The sequence below is a fragment of the Thermobia domestica genome, chromosome 8 (assembly GCF_964235325.1).
Source record: "Thermobia domestica chromosome 8, izTheDome1.hap1.1, whole genome shotgun sequence".
In the NCBI taxonomy this organism is placed as follows: domain Eukaryota; kingdom Metazoa; phylum Arthropoda; class Insecta; order Zygentoma; family Lepismatidae; genus Thermobia; species Thermobia domestica.
In genome coordinates, this window is record NC_137461.1 from 62,569,340 (window position 1) to 62,592,463 (window position 23,124).

General features: G+C 35.3%; 2 protein-coding genes across 2 annotated transcripts in view; one reads left to right on the forward strand and one right to left on the reverse strand.

Annotated features, from left to right (window-relative positions):
* The first annotated feature begins 4,054 nt into the window (after nucleotides 1-4,054).
* On the forward strand, nucleotides 4,055-16,492 carry MED11 (mediator complex subunit 11). The gene is made up of 3 exons (XM_081768540.1): nucleotides 4,055-4,210; nucleotides 9,292-9,432; nucleotides 15,847-16,492. The coding sequence occupies exons 1-3, from the start codon at nucleotides 4,135-4,137 to the stop codon at nucleotides 16,065-16,067; spliced, it is 438 nt and encodes a 145-aa protein (XP_081624666.1). The 5' UTR covers nucleotides 4,055-4,134; the 3' UTR covers nucleotides 16,068-16,492.
* A 4,701-nt stretch (nucleotides 16,493-21,193) lies between these two features.
* Nucleotides 21,194-23,124, reverse strand: part of PCID2 (PCI domain-containing protein 2) — a 39,244-nt gene continuing 37,313 nt past the window's right edge. Inside the window, exon 8 of the mRNA XM_081768538.1 lies at nucleotides 21,194-21,543. Coding sequence (XP_081624664.1) covers nucleotides 21,315-21,543 — 229 coding nt within the window. The 3' untranslated portion in view covers nucleotides 21,194-21,314. The remainder of the gene's footprint in view (nucleotides 21,544-23,124) is intronic.

Below are 23,124 nucleotides of genomic sequence, written 5' to 3' on the forward strand. Positions count from 1 at the left end.
TTAATGAATGTTTCCTTTTACTCACAATTTCCTCCACGAAATTTGTGTACCCTTTATTTACTCTCATAATCTCCTTCGTAGAATAAACATGAGGATACGTTCTAGATTTGTAGGTATGGAAACCTCATTTGGAAAAGTGCGTCTAGTGTGCGCTGTGCCTCTGAGCCCAGGTAAGCCTCAGTAGCATAGGCACACAACGATATAATTTAAACATTTATCATGGGACCTCCCTCAAGAGCTGCCTCTGGATTATTTGCGTTACTGCAGAAATGCTGTTATTATGTTCTATATTGAAGCTGATCATTTGAAATGCATTGAACGATTAACACAAATGTGACTTAATAACTTCTAAAAATTAAGAACTGATTACAAAATGAATACGTAAGTCTATCATGTGAATATAAAGCCTGCCTACATGCAGAAGGCAAATCCATCTATTTTTTTATGAAAAAAAAAAAGAAAACTGAAAGTTCTCATGGAAATAACTATGGATATTATGAAGAACATTTAATACGAGAAAAACTACGAAGGATTCGCACTTTACAAGATACCAAACGAATTGAAAATGTACATATTTGTACATAAACAATCGTACTTTGTGAAAATGTACCAAACAGTGGTAGTTAGCATTATTGACCTTTCTGTTTATTGATGCCTTTCTTAGAAACCTAAATAAGTTTACTCATTAGCGCAAGAAGAAAGTACAAGTGTCCAGACTTCAAATCCCATGTGCCAAAAATTTTCTCGTGAAAAATTAGAGGTTAAAAATTGTACAGATAATTCAAAAAAATAGGGCAAGTTTAGAGTGCTTGTACGTGACAATATTAAAAGATTTATGCTCAAGCATGTCACAGGTGGAACTTTCATCGGTACTGGTACATTTTATTAATACGTATATTAGTATGGTTTCCTCTTTAAAATCATTGGGAACAAGCAAAGTGAATGATACTGCCAGCGCCTCCGTACATGACAAAACGTAGAAGCAAAGCATTATTATTTCTCCACTTACTTCAGAAAACTACCTACTCACGATAAGTAACTCACAATCTCATCCCATATCGGCGAACATAAAGAGGCAAAGGGCCAAAGATACTCTGGGCCATTTGCAGAGTCGTTTTGAAGTCTGATTAAAGCCATACTACAAGGTTGACTAACGGATGGTTATCAAACTTGTATTCAGAGTCTCTGATTAGGAAGTAGTATTTGACGAAGTTAATCACACGTGACTAATTAATCTAGAGCAGAGGATAATCTTTTAATCCGTGTGGACTTTGTGATGGACAAACACCGTGCTCGTGGGTTTTCTCGGGGTTTTCCTGTTTCCTCCCACTTTCTTCATTCCACCATATCATTCATTTCTCATCATCACCGTCTCCTTTAACCTAACCGGCATATCGTGGGACGTAAAATTTAAAGATTTCATTTCATTTTGTTCAGAAACGTGATTAGTGCCATACTAAAGAGTTCGAATGCAGTAGTCAGGCCTTTAGTATGACGCTAATCATACGTCAAAACGACTCTGAATAAGGTGGATAGTATCCAGTGGCCCTAACTACATGTTATTCATTTTCTTTTTCTTTCTCCCCCTCTCTCTCTCTATCACTCTCTCATTGTTCTGATGCTCCACGCAAATGTACAATAAGCAATCCAATCTGTTAAATGGATCTAAAATGGGAAGTATTTTTTGTATTCTTCTCCTTAACTTAGTGTGAGAAAAATATTTTCCACGATAAAACCATCTATAACGAACTATATAAATAAAAAGGAATCGGGTAAAGCATGTATTGTATTATTATTGTTTCATTTCATTTTATTATTATCCTTATTTTTTGTTAAATTGGATTAAATATAGTGAACCATTTTTAATTTCGTATGAACATAATTCATATTAAGCATGTAGTGATAACTTAGAAAAATAAGTAAAAAACTTTAGGTTTCTTAATAAAAATAATATTGTATACTCTTAGCATATATATATATATATATATATATATATATATATATATATATAACGGGAAGGGTATGAGTAGTAACGCAGTATAACTAACTACGCCACTAGGAAGAAGTATTAAGTTTATTTGACGGTAGGTACTAATACGCATTAAAGGAAAAGTATACAAAACAATATCGAGAGCTGCCATATTATACCGAGGGGAATGTTGGACGAGAGAGAAGAGACAGGAACAGAAATTCAATCTTGCGGAGATGAAGATGCCGCGTTGAATGTGTGGTTTGGTGCGAAATGATAGAAATGAAATGAACCCGGAAACGATAAAGGTTAGACCAGTAGTAGAAAAGCTACACGAAAGTTGACTGAGATGATTTGGGTATTTAAGGAGAGGACCTTCGGGATACTTACTACAAAGTGAATGTTATAGAACTAAGTGGAAAGCGAGCGAGAGATGGTGTGAAGATTGATATGGTACATGTCACAATAGACGATACAAGAGAAACGGGTGGAGAACATCGACCCAAAAAGCCGATTCCAGCTAACTGGAAGATAGAAGAAGACATGGCGCTTGCCCAATCATATGACTTACCTCCCAAGGTAGCATAAATACCAATATCTTGAACGTAAGACATAATGGTATTTGCTAAAGATTCAACGGTTCGATTTAAGGAAACATCCCTCATAATTATCAACGTCTCCTTAATTTAATTATTGAACAAGTACCTTACTCCAATACATCATTAACCATTAAAGAAAAATAACAAGATTAATTTATTTCAGACATTATTTGCAGAATGAAGTTTTTAAAACAATATCGAAAACTTCATTTTGAAGCTCAAAACTTTAAATAAATATTGTTTATTCTTCACTTAAAATTACAATCATATTTTGAAAACTACTTATACAACTCTGCATTCTTCCTTTTTTTTTGTTAGAAGTTTTAGATTCGTTGTGCCCATGAAGAGGCATGCTTTGTCTGACCAAATACAACAGAATTTCCATATTCTTTTTGAAGTATTCACGATTTTCTGTAATAAGCTTTTTGTGTGATATATTTATTTTGCAATGATCAAAGTTGATTTTTTATAAAGTTAACCCACTTTGCCATCCAAAATGAGAGTAACAGTCACTAACTCCATATCTTTCCAATATTCTCCAATCTTTTTTCCACTTGCACAAGCCTTTTTCAGTGAGTTTTCTTCATTATTAGAGGGAAATAATCTACATGCATACCAAAACACAGCATCTTCCTTCGCACTGTATTTAAGCCAATCTCATTTCATAAACTAAGCGGGTGTGAAGGTAGAAGAAGAGATATCAGTCTAAAATTGGACGAAATTGGTCATATTACCAAATCACCGAGGTCCGATTTTTGAGAACTATCAACAATAGCAGAAGTTGTTGAACAGATTGTGTTTGTTTACTCTCTTGATCATACGTTTTCGGGCACACTGATTGAGAAGTTGTCATTTCATATTCTCAATTGAGTCTCTAAATAGGTGTCCATTTTCTGAGAAAAGATCTTATTTTACTGGCTCTTGCCACACCACAAATGGAAAAAAGTGATATATATCGATGTTAAACGATATGCATTTTACAATGTAATATTATTTCTTCTATCTGCGGGGCTTAATTCCAATTTTTGTTGTTTTTCCATTATAACCCTGTATAATAATTGATAAGGGAGAGCAATTCTTTTTTAAAATTTGTTTGAAAAAATTGATATACAAAGCCTCTCATGCCCACAGTAACTCCTGCATGCAAACACCTTTCTCCCGTTCCCTAGATTCGGCTATACATGTCGGTTCGGGAAGGGATAGTAACAAAGTCCTGGCACTAAAGAGCTCATTTCGTAAACAAATGCGGACCGAAATGCAAAAAATAAATAAATAAAATAAAATATTTCTCAATTAAATTATCATTCCAACTATCAATAAAATAAAATAATAATAATATATAACTCTTGTACCAACTACCGCAAACTAAATCGCAAATTTTTGATTGCATTGTTAAGAAAATCAGCTCCCTTGTGTTTTTACCCTTTCGGAAAGCACACAATTAGAAGTTTCATTGACGAGTAACTATAAACATGTTGGAAATGAGGCATCATTTCGTGTATCAAGGACGGGAAATTTGCTGTTACGAGCCTGACAACACTGGCATTCAGTAAATAAACAAGAAAAATGGCAGCGCCAGTGGAGAGATTACAGGCACTAGAAGCAATTGAAAAGGACATTATTACATGTCTACAAAGTGCAGGTTAATTGTTTTATTTTTAAAATATCGTAGTGAATGTGTTATTTTAAAATTTCAATTAAACCAAAATTTACTGGGCAGATATAAGGTAGCTAATTTTAATGTGTAAAAGCGTAACTCAGAGAAAAGAATTTTAATAGAATAACTAGGTTTTTGGTGCAGATAGAGGATATCCAAATATGAAATTGGAATTTTGTAGCTTAAATTTATTAATTCACAAAGAAGGATTAATGGAAGGGACAAGAAATGTAATTGAAATAATAAAATACGTTCCCTTCTTGCTATGTAATCCTCGATAAAAATAAAAATACATTAGATGTTTCAGTTTAGCGTTTTGCCCTTTTAGGACTGCCAACTCAGGAAAATAAAATTACCGGCTTCCCCTCAAAATTCCGTATGGTATAGGCCTAAGTGTGAAATATCTCAGTTCGGATCCATCAATGGGGAGGAAATGTAATCGTGGACAAAAGTGCATTTAGCACCTGTATTCTTCATATCCTTATTACATTCACTAATAAGCTTAATAGATACATTGTGCTAAAAATGAGAAACTGATGTCGGCGTTGGTCATTTTAATTGGGTTAAGTGCGGTATCGCCGGACCAATATTAGGAAATTTGCCGGGTCAATTGGAGAATTTATTTAAGTTTGAGAAAGAATGAGTACAAAGGAGTTAAGGGGATTAGTAAAAGTTAAGAAAGTGGTTGTATTTGTTGATTGTTTTTGATGTTGTTAGCGGCACTATGTAAAGGGATGAACTATTTCGCGGAGAGGTACACTTTTTTTTTTTTTTTTACTATACAGATGCAGAAATTGTAAAATAAACAGAAAAAATTGACAAGTCTTTAATTTGCCCATTTCATGTCGAGAACAGAACCCAACCAACCCCTGCCGGGGTTCTAACCCGTTTCTACTAGTACTATTACTACTCTTACTCCTGCTTCTACTAATACTGATACTTATACTATGGGTCCGTATTAAAGTAATACTGCACGCCTAATGTGACGCAGTCTAAGGTAACTTAATGTAATCCAACAAAATATAACCGAATGCAATACATTTTGGTGCTTTTTTTATATATGTATATATATATACAGTTTTCAAAGTGGTCCGGCGATGCGGTACAAAGGCCTTTTATTTTGTTTATCAGTAACTACCACTTTTTTAAAATTATCGCAGATGAACAAAAGTATATTAATCTGTACGTGACAATTTTGGATTTACAAAATGAAATTTACTCTTTAAACTCGCATTTCAACTACAGGAAATTGCTTTAAGAAGCCCTGAGGAAGGAAGTTGGAAGTATAAGGAAAGTTGTCAAATGCAGCAGCTAAGGTTTGAAACTAAACAATGCGACAGATATTGTACTAACGTAATGCGTATGTTATTTGCCAACAATCGTTGGAGAACTTAAATCTATCGCTATATTTATGCCGATACAAATTATTATAATTATTACAAATTATACATTTTGTCTCTATTGTTGAAAATCGGGGTCGCGGTGGCCCAGTGGTGGAACGTTCACCTCTGGTGCATGGGGTCCCTGGTTTGATCCCAGTTTGCGCCAAGTGAACTTTGTGGTAAACAAACACCGTGTGCGTGGGTTTTCTCGGAATTCTCCCGTTTCCTCCCACTTTCTTCCATTATTTCATTCATTTCTCATCATCACCATCTCTTTTAGTCTAGCCGGCATAACCGTAGATTTCATTTCATTTCATTTCTATTGTTGAAAACAATGGTTTATAATAAAATTCAATTGTTATCAAATTTCGGCATTACTGTCGTATCGCCGGACAACTTTGAAAACCTAAAAAAAAAGTATTGCATTCGGTTATATTTTGTTGGATTACATTAAGTTACGTTAGATGACGTTACATTACGTTAGGGGCATAAAAACTACAACGCAAAAACACATGCAACCTGTGCTAGGTGGCCACTAAAAAGCACGAATGCTATCTAACCGAGTCAGGGCAGGAGCGGAGCAAGGGAGCATGCGCGTCATCGACGGTGGGTATACACGTAAGCGAGGGTAGTGACAACATATGGGTTTTGGCGATCATAAATATTTCAATAGCACTTGTCATGGTTTCATACTTGCAGCGCTTCACTTGCTAACATACAATACGGCTTCTGTACACTGTGCAAAAATACATTCCCATTCAGTTAGAAATCACTTACCTTCAAAACTGGGGCTTGTAAACTTTTCCAATTTCAAGATGGAATTCGTGTACAACAGTTTCCTGGGGTTTCCTTCCATTAAATAAATACTCCACTAAATAGCCCTCGAAATGCTCTTCCTTCTTGCCTAACGCCATGCCTTTCGCCTCCACATACAGTGCCGCTTACAACTTCAAAAACAACCAACGAAAACAACAACTTTTAGTATTTCACTTACCTCACTTTCACTTATTCCTACTAACAAACTTAAATACATTCTCCAATTGACCCGGTGAATTTCCTAAAATTGGTCCGGCGATACGGCACTTTTCTTATGTTAAATGAAAAGAAACTACAATAGATTAAGAAACAATATAGTTTAATGTATAATACAACGGAAATTTTTATTTGTAAAGGCACTGCTTAAGAATTTAGATGTTTTATTCTGGATCACAGATTTCAAAATGCTGGTGATAAAGTGGCTGTAACAAGTTTGTGCCGATTACTGGCCTTAATGAAAATGATAGCAATATTTTCTGGCCAGGCCGGTGAAATACCGGCCAGTTGGCAATCCTGCTTATGTATGTTATGGCTGTAAAGTAGCATTTTTTTTATATGAATCTTGTAATTATTAACGAATATATACTTTAAGTAGATGTGCTTGTACAGTCAGAAACAATATTAAGTATAGGTCGGAGATATAAAGATGATAGCTCCAACCTGTAGGCTACCTAATATTGTTTCTGACTGTACAAGAATATAGTTTTTGCTACCTGCCATAGAGTGTAGGTGTTGAAGTAAGCGAAGGCAAGCAAATAGTACACAGAGTGAAGGCGTAGAATCGGCGCCGTGTGCAGTCACAATTACTTATGGCATACGCTCGTAGAGAATTTACAATAAGGATGTTTGTAAAATTTACAGGGCGAATGTAAAATACAATGTTGATAGATCGATGTGTAAGAATAGAAATTTGTTGTGATAATTACGGATGAATGCAAAACGAAATGTAGGGTAACTGAAGCAGTCACTCCTCTATTATGCCCACCTAATACATATCTTTTCATTTCAGTTGTAATTGTTTTTGTATTATCCTCGTTTACGTGCATACCCACTGTCACTGACGCGCCTGCTCTGTACGGACGCATCCCCCTCGGGTTCTTTAGGTGAGCTCCTGCCCTGATTGGTTTAGATGGGATTCTCATTTTAGTGGCCATCTAGCACAAGTTTGTTAGTGTATCTTCCACCACAATTTTTAGAGCATATGTACAAACGCTGTATTTATACTCATAACGCATAAACTGTCCTAAAGTGAATGTGCTCCGAGAAACGCCACTCCACCCACAAGATATTAAAATTTTTGGTACAAAGAGTAAATTTAATGAAAAAAAGAGATAAATATGCAATGAATTTATGTATATCTCTATTATAAATCTGTACCAACTGAATTTCTTGGACAGGGACGTTTTACATACTAATTCCCCGTACATTTCAGTTTTAATGTCTCCTCCCCCACCCCCATTTGATCACTGCACGAAGTTTTATGTTAATTCTTACATCACAGTTTAGATATTCATACTTCAATTTAAGAACTATGACTTTTTTCTTAAGAAAATGGGAGTAGTAGTATCTTATAAATTGTTTCTTTGAGTTTGCATTCATGGTTGCAGATTCATATTAAGAGGGCTTAACCACTATTTGACATACGTTATGCGGACAAGAACAAACTAGTCTGTGAAGATGGCCTCTAAAATGCACAAGTCTATCTGAGAGTGAGGGCAGGGCGAAGCTGGTCGGCGCCAAAGAAATGTCTTGTGTTTGTCGCACAGTACTGTGCACCAAGTTAATTGTGAACATTTGAAACAAACCAAGACAGGATAGGCGACTTGAGTTCGAGCAAGGCTATATCGCTTTTTTAAGTGGAAGAAGAAAGCCCGCTCGTTACCCAACGCACTGACCAAATTATACGTCACCTTCCTGCCTTGCGAGGTTACATCACTTGACCTTCATTGAGCAGTGAGACTCAGTGGTTTGAGTCTGTATTCCCAGAAACATACCTTGACTAATTGCAGCACCAGATGGAAGAAGCATAAAACTCCATTCGCAGGAGTTCCATTTCCATTTCGCTCTAGTTCAAATTTGCATTTGGCAACTCTGCGATTGTCTGCATGCAAATGTGCACCGGATAATGTGGAGATATAGAAACAAGCAAAGCCCTTTCCACTTATTTAGTGGCAGGTGCGTATGACTTTGGTTCAAGAGTACTTGGTTTGATTCCCGGTGGGAGAGCTTCGATATTTGAATACTTAATGATGGTTCGGGTAGTTTCTTTCAACAGTGAAATCATTATTTAAAGTGAATCTACGTAACATAATTGCTCTATATGGAATGTACAGAAACATTATTGCCTACACCTTCTTGCTGCAATCGTTGGTTAGTCACGGTTAATACAATGTCAGTTTTGATAGTGTAAATTGTTGGCAGTCCTGCTGCCGGTAACTACACTTATCTTATTCCTGAGTAATGAATTCTATTTTTAGAATTTTCAATAAAGAATATCTGTGCTCCAATAAAGAAAATCTGTGTGAATAATACCTAGGTAGTTGTGATTAACTTGCTGTGATGCTTTTAGATCCTGCCTGAGCAATTTTGATAAATAGTTGTAGGGAAGTTTAAAACAAGATTCCAGTTTGCTAAAGTTACGCCATGGATACTGTAGCAAACAAGACTTGTCAAAGAGAAATATTTAATTAAGTTCTGACGTGTTGAAACTGCTCACTCCTTGCTTCTCCATCAGTATGTTTAAATTAAATTTGAATGACCCATTTGTAGCAAAGAAGTCCAAGATGCATGAAATATATAATTCTCATTTAAATAGAAAGTAAATTGTACTCCTTTTCTAAACATGAGTTTAATAATCGTACTTTCTAGGTCAAGCACTATTGGAAATGAGTAAGGAAAAAACCAGTATAAAACAAGTGGATATTCATACAACACATTTTCTGAAAACTCTGGGACATGTAGAAACGGAATTGACGAAACAAATAAATTACTTAACCCAAGTTTCAACAGGTATGTTCTAGTTTTTCCTTCCTTTCTTTCTTTTCTTTAAAAATAAAAAAAAAAAAAATGTATTAAATAGAAATGTTAAAATGAATAGTGACGCTTTTCCGATGCAGCAAAGGCTACATTTCATTTCGTCATTTCAAAAATGCTGGTTTGTTACTTAAACAAAACAAGGTAATAATTGTTCCCCTTTTTTTCGGATGCCAACTTCAGATATAAATGCTTTCTTTAATGCCTAAGAGAAGTTAAATAGCTCTCTTAAGACGTACCAAAATCACAAATATTTTATGTGGGTAAGACAACAGGCTGTCCGCATTGCAAATGAAAGGTCAAGTTTTTAATGTATCATCAGGATTGTGTCGGGACTTTTACTGGATCTTTACTTCGTAAGTTTTCTACCTTATAAGTCTGTTTTATGTGCTCACAACACTTGTAAGCACGGATAAGACTTTAATGGGAGTTAAAATTATAAACAACGAAATGTTAGAAATGTCTTGAATGTGGTTAAAATATAAAACACTTTATCTCAATGAATCTAAGACAGAAACGATTCGTTTTTATCTTACTTGTTAGTAATCATATGAATGATGTTGATGCATTTCATTCTGTAGAAGTTCTGGGACTTTATCTAGATTAAAAGGTAAAATCAAATATGCATACTGAGAATCTGTGTGAAAAACTACCTAGGATATTCATTTTAATATGCAAACTAGGTACAACAATTGCCGAAACCATACTTCTTACAGTATATTATGCCTTTTTTTATTATTATTATTTATAGTACGGTATAGTATTGTGGAGTAATTTGTTGGGTGCTCAAACTGTCTTCGTATGGCAGAAGAAGGCTATAAGAGCAATAAAAAGTTTACCAGATGCTGTATTAGGTAGATTATTCCTTAAGAAAATGGAGATCATGACAATTTCTTCATTGTGTATTTATAGATGTTTTATGGAAGTTAGAGAAAATCAGGGTAGGATAGAACTAACTCATTCTATGGACTATGGAACAAACCCGAAAGTTCATATGCCGCGTTCGAAAAAGCTCTCTAGTTAGTGACTTCTATCCTTAACCAGCTAGATCCAGTTTCTACTTTGTATTCTTATTTCTGCGAGATCCATCTGAATATTGTCCTCCTATCTGCGCCTAGGTGTTCCTAATGGTAATTTTCCGATTGGTTTTCCAGTTATAGACTTTGAAAGCGTTCCTACCTTCTTCCATCCTGGCTACATGACCTACCCACCTGAGCCTCCTAGATTGATATCCCTAACAATGTGTGGTAAATCGTATGTAGTTTCTCGTTATGAAGTTTCCGCCATTCCCGTTCCTATTTGGTCCGAATATTCGTCTCAGGCTCTTGTTCTCAGATACTTTCAGTCTACGTTCTTCTTTCAGAGTAAGCGACCATGTTTTGCAACCATATAGGACAACAGGCATGGTTATCGTTTTATATATTTTAAAGCTTCAAATTCCTCGACAGAATTCGCGACGACAATAGATTTTGAACTGAATAATAACACGAATTCCCTGCTTTTAGTCAATACTTAATTTCCTCTTGAATATGGTTTTGGTCTGTTAATATTGATCCTAGATATTTGAAAGTAGCCACTTTATCAAAAGTGTTATTTGATATTTTAACGCATCCATAGTTCGCCGTATTACGATCCCGACGCACTTCCATGTATTTATTTTTCTCTGCATTTACTTCTAAACCCATGTCCTTGCAAGCGTTAATATCTCTGCCTTTCTTTCTATTGTTCTCCTGTCATCCCCTATTAAATTTACATCACCATACACCATAACCTGGTGAATACCATTCAACTCGAGACCCTAGTTGCTATTTTGATTTTCCTTATAGCGTATTCCAGGACAAAGTTGAATAATAATGGCGACAGCGCATCTCCTTGTTTCAGGCCATTCTCGACATGAGAGCTTGTGGACAAAATTTTCCTACCCGGACTTCATTTTGGGATTCGCTTAAACATATGTTAAGTAATGTAATTAACAATAGATTTTCGCAATTATGCTCACTGATATAATACAAGCTATAAACATGATTTAAATACCCCACATGTTAGGCGAAATACTGGCATGAAACTATACTATCAGAACATATTCGACTGATGTGTAATGACAATTCCTAAAAGGATTGTGAAATTATTTCTTGTAAATATTCTATTCATAGTATTAATAAATGTGAAGAAAAGTGTAAATTATAGCAAATAATCTGATTTTTGTCTAAAGAAGTAATATTATAACTATGATGTGTACCAGATACTTCATTACATATTTACTATATATATTATTGCTCCATATGAAGTTGAACGTTTATACTCACGGAAATCAGATAAATTCAATATTCGTAATTTGACAATGGGGACACACTGTCGAAAAAGCTTAAAGAAGCATGTTCAAGCCAGTCATCCTGAATAAGGTTTTCCTCATTCACACCAAGCAAATGTCGGGATGGTAGTCACAATCCAAAATGATTATGGGATACCTATAACTCTCTTGTTGTGGGAAGATAATTTGATAATGATTTTGCAGGGTACGTTTAATACTGTTACTATGTGTATAATCGGGAAATGTTTATTGGTGGTAAATTTCAGAGGAAAAGAATTAGATACGAAAATTAGAATGAGTAAAACAAAATGTTAGTAAATGGACAAGAAGTTTTTTTTTTTTTTTTTCGCTATATTGTTCTTATTTACTGCTCTTTTGACATGAAACTTACCGTATACATGTCTTTGCTGATTATACACATACTAACATTGTAAGAAATACCGGGAGAAATCGTTCTGAAATTATATTCCTAGAACAACATATTTATAGACATGTGACAATCATTTTGGACATGACTGTACCTCATATAATGGTACCAGGCAGCTTCCTTCCTTCCACTTTTCTTTCTTTCTCTCCAAATCCTCGGGTAGTGATCGCCGAAGGACATCATCCCTCAAACTTGACGCGCTAATATAGCCATAGATGCTGAAATACCAGAAATCTAACTCCTAATGCTAATCGATATTATATATATATATTTACAAGTAGAATGTATGTCAGCATTAGGAAAAGACAGACTTCCATGTGTCAGTTGTTATTGGGAACGATCGTCATACTTTTTTAGTACTACAGTTTTTTTTTTTTTTTTAATTTCCTTTTACCAATTCGCATATTTAGTTTCTGTGTTCACATAATCATTTTTTTTCCTCCTCCAAAATTATGCATGAACGTTTGCACTCACTCATATTACTTTGTTTAGCTCAGCAATCCATTGATTGGCGTATGTCTCACTTTCGGACAAAATATTTTGCGTCAAACGCTAATAAGATTATAGGATTGTTGTTACAAAACAACTTTTAGGTCATTCCATATAAAATTATCCAGCTCAAATACAGTTGTCCATCATATCATATCAGTTTAACATATAGCATCCTAGGAAAATATAGGACGATTTTCCCCATATTAAAATGAAATAAAATAGTCTTTCAGTTTTACGTCCCACGGTTATGCCGACTAGGCTAAAGGAGTCGGTGATTATGAGAAATGAAGAAAGTGGGAGGAAACGGGAGAACCCAGAGAAAACCTACGAGCACGGTGTTTGTCCACCACAAAGTCCACGCGGCGCGAACTGGGATCAAATCAGGGACTCCAAGCACCGGAGGTGAACGCTCTTCCACTGAGCCACCGCGCCCCCTTCCCCATATTAAGTTGTTTGTGCCTCGATAAGTTACCGATGTCGGAGGTTTTTGTGAACAAAGGAAACGACATTGTCTCATTCAAATTAAGCAATACGAGGCTATGATTCAAGCGGAAGTAGTGAAATTCAGTTTTCGTGCTGGAAATTTGATGATTTCGGAAACGCGGTGTAAAATTACATGAATGGACTCCTAGTCCGTGAAGTATCTGTCCACGGTAGTGATAATCGATTTTGGATAGTCATATACATTCGTTCATCAAAGTTACTCTTTTTTCCTCCCAGATAGTGCATTAGTATAGGTGTACTTCCCTATTAGGGATTTTTTTTAAAAATAATAATTATAATCCATAGAAAGAGTCAAAAATGTTATGACACGTTTCTCTCTCCGAACCGGTGTAATGGTAGCCACTCCGAGTTCTTCATTGTACATCGGGAAATGGTCTTATGCTCTATGATACTTCCGGTTCATGGCCTCTATCCTGATATTATGGAAACGAATAGTTTAGCGCAGTTAGGGCATTGGCCAGACAATAATGTAGTCTTACTCCCTCCTCCGTGGGTAACTGGTGAGGAGAAGAATGAAAAACGCCACCGTTCGAACATTTCTATCAAAGTAACGTATGTAGTGTCTTAATATTAAAGGTAAAGATATGATTATATGTTGTTCCAAATGACCTAAATGCACAAGCATTAATTTAGAAAAGCATAACAATTCTTTGATGTTCTAGATGGTATGTGACGGAATAACTCATAATCTAGACAGATGATAAAAAATGAGGGGAGATAGCGTGTATATGCTTAAACCTATTCTCGTGGTTTAGCAGAGTAATTCGTTAGGGAGATCCAATTATTAGATCTTAAACAGAGGAATTATCAGTTCTGTCACGAGTTACTCGCGTGTATTTCCTGTTTCCTTAATGTCATGCGACTTGTCAATCCTGGGTATATAAACACGCTTTTACCACATGGCACTAAAGGAAGTTCGTAGTAGATTTACTAATTGTCACATGAAGTACAGGGTTCGATATCTGTCTGGAGCCTGAAGAAAAGACAAGGGCACAAAGGATAGCGATAATCTTTTCTGGATGTGTGATTGATAGTATCCTATTCGGTAAAGTCCATGGATCATCTCTCGGTCATCACAGGTGTCTCATCTTGTCTAATGTTCTAGTTGACAAGTCGGGTAAACGAATACACTTTATCCAAGGCTGAGCTGATGCACTTCCATCCCAGCCTGATGGAATGAATAGCTTGATAAAGATAATTCCTCTTATTTCACTCACTGCTATTAAAGAATAAATGCTACACACCGGTGCGTGTGTATCGGAGAGTCTTGCCAGATAAGTTCGACCGAACTGATAGAAAGAGTTCTTTTCAATCTTCATAGGCATTGGCTTAAGCGCATCGCTTCTTCATTCTGCTCTGGCTTTCAAAGAGATCTTTTGTAAACGATATTTCTGCTTAAAAAAGAATAGGAAGCACAATAAGGCTTAAGTTTTCTTAATGTTTAGTGAGGGTGGCATAAATCAACACGATTTGTCAATTTAACATTTCATAAGTAAATTCGCGAAATGTCACCAAGTTCGTTTCTAATGCTCCTATTTGTTTTCAACCAAGAAAAGAAATATTGGAAGAAAGAAAAATATAAATTACATATGTAGCCAATACAAGTTATGGAAAATATCCTGGTTTCCTGTCTACAATTCTTGTATTATGTTTGCCGCCTGCTTTTACTAACAACTATGGATATTAAAATTAATATTCTTATTTCTCAAATACGCTATATGCCTCATTTTACCATAACATACCAATTATAATTGTATGAATTATATAATATTAGCAACATGTGTGGTATTTTTTTAAATGAATTATAATTAATGTAGGTAGTGAGACGAAGTTACTGTCATCGCTAAGTCACACATTGCAATTTTTAATATCTAGTTTTCATGTGTAATTTAGTTTGATATTGCCTGCACCGTTGGATGAACACGAATAAAAAGTAATCTGGTAAATGTGTAATATATAAATTTTTAAAAAATCTTAAGAGCAAATGATTGTAAAAACACTGGATTCCTTCAAAGAAAGCATTACGCTTAAAATATTCAAGCTGAGTTTAGTATTTTTTTTTAAAAAATGGATTAACATTGAAACCAATCCGGAATGGAGTTTAGAGAAACTTAAACGTGATTATGTGGTAATATTTTATTAAACACATTATAGAGCATGCAGTATGCATTTGAAAAGCGTAGTTACTATTTTACTATGTTTTCACATACTATTGAAAAAAAGTTTTTATACAGCATTAGTATACACATAAGAATGGATTTTAGTATTAACATGATTGATTCAATTTTAGGTACGGTTTCATATGTAGTAATGTTTGGCTATTGGTTTAACAGACGACCTGTTTGCTACTGTTAATATTCAAATGGAAATTATTTTCTTCGTCTTTCTTTTTTATCCTAATTATTCTGTTCAGTGTCTTAAATGAAAAAAAAAAAAAAAAAAACTTCTAGAAAATGTTACCGGTCGTTTCTAGATTTATATTCTACTTACTTCGTCACGAACAGTATAAATGTACAAAGCTGCAATATTAGATATACCCAGAGGAATCAGTGACTCGTGGTGTGTACATATATATGTATGTGTATTAAAGATTCTGAAAAATGAGATACGACTATTGCTAATTTTTAATTATTGTTTTAACATTATTTTTCTATAGGTCAACCTCACGAAGGCTCCGGTTATGCTGCTCAGAAAGTTCTTCAGATGGCATGGCATAGATTGCAGCATGTAAGAAGTCGTGTAAACGAGCTGGAAGGTATAAAGAATAAGCATCTCCAAGGCCATGCGCTCAAAAGGTCACAGCAACAACTTCCCCGACAGCAACAACAATCACAGCCTACCACAGCAGCACAATCTGTGCCGGGCGGCGCAACTTGAGACTGCTTGTTGAATGGATATATTTATGTACTCAGGAGACCAAGTGACATTGTGTTCTCTATTACAATATTTCCATATAATGTAACATTAAAAGAGCAATCTATAAGTGAAAAAGAAGACTGCACAATTATTTTGGTATTTTCAACAATAATAGTGTGTTCGTGTAATTTCGTACAGTAAAATATATCATGTTATAATATGAGCCATACTTTCGTTTTTAAAATCAGAAGTAATGCTCCTTATCCGAAAATTATTTTCAATATAATTTTTGAAACTTGACGGCCAGGATTAAAAGAAGAATAAAACAAGTGGAATTTTCGTATTACAATATCCAGTGAAGGGGCGAAACTTTTGATCCTGTAGTCACTTGTACAGTGTATGTGAAAAAAAATGATCAATAATATCAGATACTTAAATCTTTTTAATCTTGTTCTTTTTTTTAGCCATAAAATTAAACTAGGATATCCAAAGGATTTAAAAGTATTCTTCCTGACAAAGATTACGTATTATCCTTATAGAAAAGTAGATCTTAATGCGGCCTCTACTATTTGAAACCCAAAACCTTTAGTGGAACTTTTAAAAAATATTTAGCCCTATTTTTTGAAGCGATTGAATGGAATTAAGTTATAAATATTTCAAAATCGTACATTATTACTATACAGGGTATACGGAAAAGCAAAATGTGCACATTAAAAGTAAATCAACACACACACACACAAATACATATTTCTGCAGTGAGCCTTACAATCACTTTTTTATTTATTTATTTATTGTTTGTTTGTTTTTCTTCAGTAATTTGCTCTTTTCCTGATATATGCCTCATTCTAAAGGGTTTTCTGTTGTTCTTTATGTGTGACTGACTGTCTTCCTTGACTTGCTTCTATCTTGTGTTCGTTTGCTATTTTACGTGATGATACTTCTTTCCACTGTCGTAGGCAAACTTCACACATCTCACTAATTTACATAATCAATATGAATATTGTTTATCCACTCAGAAATACGGACATCACTGTTCCATGTGCAGTATTACATATGTTAGTGTGGGATGCCATAGAACGATACATTTCCCTCGAGACATCTCACTTCCATCTTGGCAATGAAGGTCATACTACACGCAGGCTGGTTGGCTATACAAGCTGACGAATACAAATCGAATACGAATACATCCCTGCCGTGTCTGAAGGCGAAAGGACCACGACGCTATTACTAAGTTAAACGAAAGTTTCCAGGCAAATTTCATGTAGAAAGTAGGGATACGGAACTCACAAGAGCCATAAGAAAATTTGTTTTTAAGTAATGGTTATGCCGGCTAAGCTACAGAAGACGTCGATGATGAGTGGGAGGAAGCGAAACCCGGAGAAAATCTACACACACAGTGTTTGTCCAGCACAATGCCTACTAGACAGGAGCTGGGTGGAACAGGGTGAACTATTAAATTCATAATACTTGATTAATATTATTATTATTACAATAATAATAATAATAATAATGGTATTGAAAGTTTTAAAGTTGCCCTAAAATTTGTCAAAACTTACTTAAAAGTGGAGATTTCGGGGAAGGGGTTCCGTACCTTTAAGACACATCTCTGCAACTACTCAAATTTTAAACTAAAGCGTTCCACTAAAGTTTAATGTAGAAAGTATTCAACTGTATGTTTTACGGAAAATAACTGAATATCACGCAAGAGTAAGGCATATAATAAACTAATTTTTAGGATATGCAGAGGTAATTATAAAAGCTTTGCTACAAAATACTTACACAGACCATAATTCAATGAGCTGTGAAATACAGAGAAACAAAATAGCCTATAAGATTCAGTCTACAGAGCAATTTTTACTAAAAAAAATGGACATACACCATTTGGAGAATCGAGACAAGACGAGAAATGTTTACGATACTTTTCGTCTCGTTTCGATTCTCATCTCCAAAGCGAGACGATAATTTGAGTTAGCCTTGTCCCGTCTCGAACGTAAAATGTTAATTCTCATGTTATTTTGTTGGTTTTAGAATCGAGATGAGAAATTCCTCTTCTCGTGGGCAACATTAAACAAAACCGAAATATTCTTTCCAAATGTCACGTTTCTGTTTGTAATGGTATGACCTGGGCGATAATTAGCTCCTAGCTACGAGATGATAATAATTATTATTAGTTTATTATTATTCCTGAAGATTTGATAGTTCATGTATTGAAACAACCGAGTATTCAAATATCTGAATATAATAAAACATGTATCATCGCCATCAAAATTCCTAAAGTTTAAAAAAAAAAAAAAAGTCCGACATGGATTCGATCCAAGAACCTCCAGATTACTGACCAAGCCCCTTGACCACTGAACCACGATCACTATCCTGTAAATGATTCGTCTTTAGTCTGGTTACGTTAGGTTTTTCTGCCTCCGCTTGCAAAGTTGAATGTTATTTTTCTTCGTTTCAAAAAGTATTTCGTATTTCTTTTATGATGATATAAGTGAATAATCTTTTCGGCAAAGTTTATATTAATAACATGAGTTGTTCTTAAACTTTTGGTTCACAAGTTTGTTTCTTCTCCACACGAAACTACAGATATGACAGATTTACTTCTCATACTCTGCATTTGTTTGAAAGCAGTCGCCATTACCTGGTCAAAGACTTACGTCCGCCGCGCTACATATATCCACCCTTCTTCGATGGATGTCTCACCGTGACTATTTTTTCACATTTGACGGAATTTTTATCATATGACTACTATTACAGATTAAAGTATCAAGGAAGATCTTTAATTTTTCCCCTTGTGCAGAAATTTTTATGAGGTAAGTGTTCTGTAATTCACAATAAAATAATACATTGTATTTGTTTTTTATGTTATTCATTGTTCTAGTAGATCAGGGGGAAAATATGTTACTGATATATCATTTTCATAGTCTTGTATTTTCATGAACATGGGAAAGTGTGTGGCCAATTACATAAATTTCAAAAGATGTCCTAGAAAATCAAGGAATTCTATTCCGTAAATTTTGTCGGAACCATGCATCTTGGGAAATAATTTCAAATGTCTTGATTACATCTTTTACATCCCAGCTTTTAATAGTAGCGCCCAGTCATTGTACTCAACACACCCATTACTATTAACATGTTTCGACAAGATGCGGCCAAATGTGTTTCGGACGTAATACACTGCCTCACAGCATTGAAATGACATTCCTATTTAACATCCTACGATTATGCACCGAGGCTATATGATACGTGGACCTACTGATTAACATGGAATCCGAACCACGAGCTCCCGCCGGGAATCGAACCCGGGTCTCCCACGCCAAAGGTGCGTACGCTAACTGCTTAGCCACGAGGAAGCTCCCGAGGCTAATAGAGACAGTGATGATAATGAAATGGTGTAATCAAGATACTAGGAGAAAACGAAAAAAATCCACGTAGACGGTATTTATTCACCACAAAGTCTACTTGGCGCGAGCTGGGATCGAATCAGGGATCCTACGCACCAAAGCTAAGCGCTCTACCATTAAACCACCATGGCCCAACGCTCACAGAGAATCATCTTCTGATTCATTACCTAACTTTTCATGCACGCGTAGCACTGTCAGAAGTCTGCTGGGAGCCTAGAAGATGAAACCAACCCATTCTTTTCGGCATAAGAGACCCAAGTTCAATTCCTGATGGGATCTCATGTGGTCTGGACGTTAAGTGGTAGGCCTACATATCTTATCTTGAAAGGGAAGTTAAACTACAAAGCAATTAACTAATCAACGCATTCTTATTCAATAAATTTTATAAAATGACATTTTCAGTAATCTTTTGCACGTTTCATAATTTATATGATTCAGAAAGGATATCTGTGAAACTTTTTCTGTCCCTGGATGTAGTCGCCAACGATTGGAAGCCGTAGTATACTGTAGCAGTACTTCTTCGATTGATGGTTCGAATAGAACAGTAATTTCCTGAAGTATCTCTGGAACATTTCGGGAAACAAAAATAACACGAAGTGCTTTCTTCATTTTGGGAATCAAATCCCAGTCCCAGCAAGCGAACAAATAAACCACAGGTTGCGCACGACGCTTATTTTGCAAAATTATAGATAAATTCTGAAGAAAGTATCACTTCTTGCGCAATAGTGATCGCCAGTTATGTTCCAAAATTACCAGTAATGCGGCCGCGGGCACGTTTTATCTTTAACTCGTGGTTCACAACTTTAGATAACCAATTCACACAAGAATCTATTCTCGTCACAGTGCATGAGGTGGCGTTGTAAAGGATAGTTCCTGGTTTCTTGATCATGACAATGCTCCAACTCACTGCGCGAAAGCCTGCACCGAATATTTGACTATTAATGGACTTAAACTTCTTGAACACCCTCTTTACAGTCTAGACTTTACTCCCCTGCAACTTTACAGTTTCCGTATGTGAAAATGAAGCTGAAAGGTATGCGGTTTTCCAGTGATGATGATCTTCTGACGGCTTGGGACAACAAATGTGGTTTACTCCCAAGTGAAACTTAGCAGATCTGCTTTAACGATTGGAGGATAGAGAAATTTATTGAATATAGTGAGAAAAAAAAAACTGTATTGCAAAACTTTCCTAGTACCCTTTATAGATACATTTTAGAAAGGAGTGTTTCCAGACTCTGGCGATACTACCCTTGTTAACTTTTCACGTTCCTCAGTTTCTGTCCTCTACTTTTATTAAAGTATTTCTCCTTTCTTCATGAGCACGGATAATCCTTCAATAACTATCATCAATTTTTAACTGAGATCCAGAAATAAAACATAGGGAATTCTATCAATGATCCCGATAGTAATCATTAAAAATATTTTCCCGAGCAGCCAAGAAGTGGTTGATGTGTTTTACCCCGTATTTCGTAAGTACTATGTGAAGTCCTCATTAGCCTATGCACGAATTTTGATCTTACATGTACGTTTCTTCTCGTATTTGAAGAACAATTATACAATACCTTGCTGTAATGCTAATGTGTTTTAAATATTTACTATAATAAGTGAGAGGTAACAATCTATAGTATCTAAAGCTGTTATTTTCACCCAATGACAGATATTGCGATTTATTATTAAAATAGATAGTATTCGAAACAGGGAGTGCAATTACAAATTTTAAATGTAATACATTTGTTCTGCATAAAAAAAAAAAAGTATTTAATTATAAAAGTTTTGATAAGTACATACGATAATGTATGTAAGAACAATTAGAAACATTTCCTGAACTGGAAATACACATAATACTTTCTCTTCTGAGACGATTTTATCACCATTCTGGACAGGGTAAGCTGGTGAGTTTTGGGAAAGGCATTTGTTTACTGAGGACTACCATTTTGTGTTGTCGGGATATATAACCCTTCAGCCTTCCATCATGAATAAGAGTTGCTAATAGACACTCTGTTTCTTCAATATCAACATCAGGTACTTCCATCTTCTGAAGCGCAAACATAAATGCCTGAACAGGAATCTGGTGGTTTTGATGCATGGCTATGTACCTAGAGAAAAAAAAGAGGGAAAATTATTTTCTTGGAAGTGGCATCATGTATTGTTATACAAATACGAATCAGTAGGAGACACGGTAAAATAATACAGATCTATAACAAATTATGGCTGTCCAAAAAAGATTAGATGTGAATTGCGTTATAACAAAGAGTTAGCATTACATTCAATTTAAAACAGGGATAGTTTTATGAAATTTTGCACTACTTTTTCTGACAATGATGTATCGTCTCTTGTTAGATTTCAACCACTAACAAAGAGGTTTTCAATCCAACACGACTCTCTTAAAAATACAAGGACAAAGGTGAAATAACATATCTACTTATACAAAAGCGGTTTTTTTTTTTTTTTTTTTTTTTTTTAAATACAATCCCAGAAGAGCCACTAAAGAACTACGTGCAATGACGAAACTGAGACAAAGCAATACTGTTCACTGGACGTTGCCCTCCCCGACTCCACAAAAGAGACTGTGCCGTAAGTCAACATGGAATGGCGAGCGTTGAAACATCTTAAAGTGTAATCAAGCGTTCGTCAAGTGTGAACTACGTGTTACAATTTTCTTTTCTCAAGCGGAATGGCATAATGCGCCGCAATTCATTGTTAAATTAGTACCGTTTCCGCAAGAACTATAAATGATGATATAGGTAAGTGAGCAAAAGCTCATAGAACACACCAATGTCCCAGCTGAGGATAGAAATCTGTCGCAACAGAGTACCTTATTCAGCGAGCGAATCTTTGTGAATGGAGTCTGAACTGTCTGCTGAGTTCCCTGAAATTTCAAGATCAGCTTTCCTGTGACATTGTAACCGTGACGCTTCACTAAAGAAACAACGTACACGGTGGATTTCGAAACTGTACATTGATCGACCCACATTTTATCACATCCTCTTCCCAGTGACCCCCTTACAATTTCTGGTTTGTAATAAGTTTGTGCGGGATTTCGAATATACCTATCCATTTCTTGTAAATACACTGAGAAAAATCCATATTCGGACAGCGGTATATTGTACAAATACGGAATCCTTATGTTTACTACGGAAATCAGCACGGAGCATACGTTATCCATATGCTACATACTTTTCCCGCTTAGATGTTACATCATGCCGTTACAAGATGTATGACATCTAGGAGTATTCCGTATATTACATACATACACATTTGTTACATACGTCAGCTATATGTAACATACGTCCATTTGTATGTGAGATCCTGACCGCCTATATATAGTTCTTTCGTTCGTACGGAAAGTAAGTTTATTCGGAACACTAGTACGGAAAGTACGCATAAAATGTACTTTCTCAGTTATACTTTTGCTGTACGTTAAGTCCAAACACTACAGGATTTACACTTTTAACATATGTTTTTACGTACGCCACATAATTTTTTTTTCAGTGTAGTAGATACAATAACTTTCCTAAAAGTGAATGGATTAAAACCAACTTTGGTCAGTTCATTCATACTACGAATATCGAATCCAATCCGTCATACTGTTCCATTATCGACGCCGTTTAAAAATTTTAAAATTTCATAATTCCATAACTCCCTTCATTTTGGTTCATACAATAATAATAATAATA

Bases quoted from the DNA above. Each gene is read 5' to 3' on its own strand.
- MED11 (XM_081768540.1), top strand. From the start codon at position 4,135: ATGGCAGCGCCAGTGGAGAGATTACAGGCACTAGAAGCAATTGAAAAG. The intron at 4,211-9,291 runs GTTAATTGTTTT...CGTACTTTCTAG, and splicing joins TACATGTCTACAAAGTGCAG to GTCAAGCACTATTGGAAATG. The intron at 9,433-15,846 runs GTATGTTCTAGT...ATTTTTCTATAG, and splicing joins CTTAACCCAAGTTTCAACAG to GTCAACCTCACGAAGGCTCC.